Genomic DNA, 2,691 nt, shown 5'->3' with positions numbered 1-2,691 from the left:
AAGGCAAGAGCTCTACTGCTTGAGCCACACCTCTTCCGGTTTTCTAGTGGTTTATTTGAGAAAAGAGTCTCACAGAGTTTCCTGACTGGACTGGCTTGAACCGTGATCCCCAGATCTCAGCATCTTGAGTAGCTAGGATTACAGGCATGAGCCACTGGCACCCGGTGTGACTTTCACTATTTCTAAAAGGGTTTGGGGTATAAAGTTTGAAGAGAAATACTATTCCTTTTGGACATCCATTAGTATAGGATAAGGCTACAACAGCACATTTTAAACTTTTCCTGAAGCTCATACAGATACTCAAAGATTGAATTATTTTCACTTTTATGAAATAATTTTGTAAGCTATCATTTCAGGTTTCTTTTGGGGGGAAGGGGAGTTAACCCATATGTAAACCAAAATTATTTATAACTATATTTTCCACAGTATTTTATATATTTAAAATATCCATTGTAGGGGCTGGGTGCTAATACCAGCTCAACCCTATAATCCTAGTTACTCAGGAGGCTGAGATCTAAGAGTTGAGATTCAAAGCCAGCAGAAAAATCTTTGAGACTCTTATCTCCACCTAACCAGGAAAAAGTTAGAACTAGCTCAAGAGGTAGAGCACCGCCCTGAGTGAAAAAGAAAACAGAATACTAGACCTGGGGTTCAAACCCCAGTACCAACCAGTCACTCACATACACACACATAATATGATAGATAGATAGATAGACAGATAGATAGCTATCAACACGATTCAGATCCTGCATATTAAAATGTTGCTGGTATAACGTGAAACAAATACAAGATTTTGCCAGGTACCAGTGGCTTGCTCATCCATGTAATCCTAGCTATTCAGGAGGCTGAGACCTGGAGATATAGATTTGAAACTAGCCCAAGCAGTAAATTCCAAGAAATTCTTTCTTATCTCCAATTAAGCAGCAAAAAGACAATGCTAGAGGTATGGCTCAAGTGGCAGAACACCAGCTGAGCCCAAGGCCCTGAGTTCAAATCCTGATGCCAGGAAAAAAAGCATACAATTTTAAGAGGTCCATATATTTAAATAAGGTTGAAAAAATTAGATCTTCATCATCCTTTAACCAAAATTTTCCCTTTCTATTATAAAATTTAGTAAATAAACCATAATAGTATAACAAACCATATTTATGACCAGTAGAAATCAAAGATGCTTTCGTATTTTACCAGTTGTTACAGATATCTTAATTTATGTTTATTAGTACTTTAATATTAGTAATTACTAAAACTTTTGCTACACCTTGTTATTTATGTACTATGAAAACTTCTGAGTGCTGGTAGATCATACCTGCAATCCTACTCAGGAGGCTGAGAGCTGAGGATCAAGGTTCAATGCCAGCCCAGGCAGTCAAGTCCAAGAGACTTCCTAACTAACCCACAAAAAGCCAGAAGTAGAATGGTGGCTCAACCTTGAAAAAAAGCTAGGGGACAGTGCCAGACCTTGAGTTTTCAAGGCCTAGTTCCAGCACACCCAGCACATATGTACACACACACACACAAAACTTACTTGAATTTTCTTTTTAATTTCGTTTTAATCTTTTTAAGTTTGGTAACTGCTTTAGGAAATACAGAGTCAATTTGTCATTATATGAGACTACTGAAATCAAAACCATCTCTTAAAAAACACGTGTATTAAGCTAGGCATGGCGGCTATTGCCTGTAGTCTTAGCTATTTGGGAGGACAGAAATTGGGATCACTGACGTTCAAAGTCAATGCTGACAAAAAGTTATCAAGACCCTCATCTCAGCCAGTACAAGTTAGTGTGGTGACAAGTAGCTGTGATTCCATGGGAAGATCATAGTCCACACTAGCCAGGGGTATGGCTCAAGTGGCAGAGCACCTGTCCAGCAAGTAAAAAGCTAATTTCAAACTTCATTACACCATCAAAAAAAAGTGATGCTACATATGGCTTCCAGAATATACTTTGTGCCTCTATCTCACTCTCGATTTTACTAATCCACCTTCACCTAAATGGGAGAATGGACAAAACCAATTTAAACAGAAACTTTCAGCTTAGTAACTTTGTGACACCACATGCCTTGCAAAGTTGTTACAGAGGTCACAGAAGAAATATCTGATACTAACAATCTTAGTCCCCACAGTAATATAGCTGTAGCTCTTCACAAGAACTTTCAAACAGACTACAATGCTTAAAATGAATCAGTAATATATGACAGTGGTATTACAGTTTGTTGTTACTAGTCAATACTAACTTTACTTATAGTCATCTTAGAGACTAAAATTAAAACATACACAACATATATTTACCTTCATGCAATTCTTTGCGCAATTTCTCAGCATCTTCTTGTAGAACAGATTTCTGAGTATTCAAAACAGCAACATACATTTCTAGATCAGTTCTACAAGATTTTTCTGCTTCCAAATAATGATTCAGTTCTTTAACCTGAAAAAAGACACAATTCTATCAAACTGAGTGTTATAAAAATTTTTTGGAGAGAGAAAACATCTCACTATGTATCACATGCTGGCCTTGAACTCATTTGGCCATCCTCCAACTCATAATGCTTCTGCTTCTGCCTTTGTCTCGGCAAGCACTAAGATTACTTAAAAGTTTCTATTTAAAATATAAGTTCAGCGGGCTGGGAAAGTGGTTCAGTGGTAGAGTGCTTGCCTTGCATGCCTGAGGCCCTGGGTTCCATTCCTCAGCACCA

General features: G+C 37.7%; 1 protein-coding gene across 3 annotated transcripts in view; it reads right to left on the bottom strand.

Annotated features, from left to right (window-relative positions):
• Positions 1-2,691, bottom strand: part of Rabep1 (rabaptin, RAB GTPase binding effector protein 1) — a 99,304-nt gene that overhangs the window by 36,373 nt on the left and 60,240 nt on the right. For all 3 annotated transcript variants that reach the window (XM_013013297.1, XM_013013299.1, XM_013013298.1), the window contains one exon: positions 2,288-2,423. In XM_013013297.1, coding sequence (XP_012868751.1) covers positions 2,288-2,423 — 136 coding nt within the window. The remainder of the gene's footprint in view (positions 1-2,287; positions 2,424-2,691) is intronic.

Source organism: Dipodomys ordii, unplaced genomic scaffold, assembly GCF_000151885.1.
Source record: "Dipodomys ordii isolate 6190 unplaced genomic scaffold, Dord_2.0 Scaffold19, whole genome shotgun sequence".
Lineage (NCBI taxonomy): Eukaryota > Metazoa > Chordata > Mammalia > Rodentia > Heteromyidae > Dipodomys > Dipodomys ordii.
The sequence above is the reverse complement of the archived record's forward strand: the minus strand, read 5'-3'. Positions and strand labels throughout refer to the sequence as shown.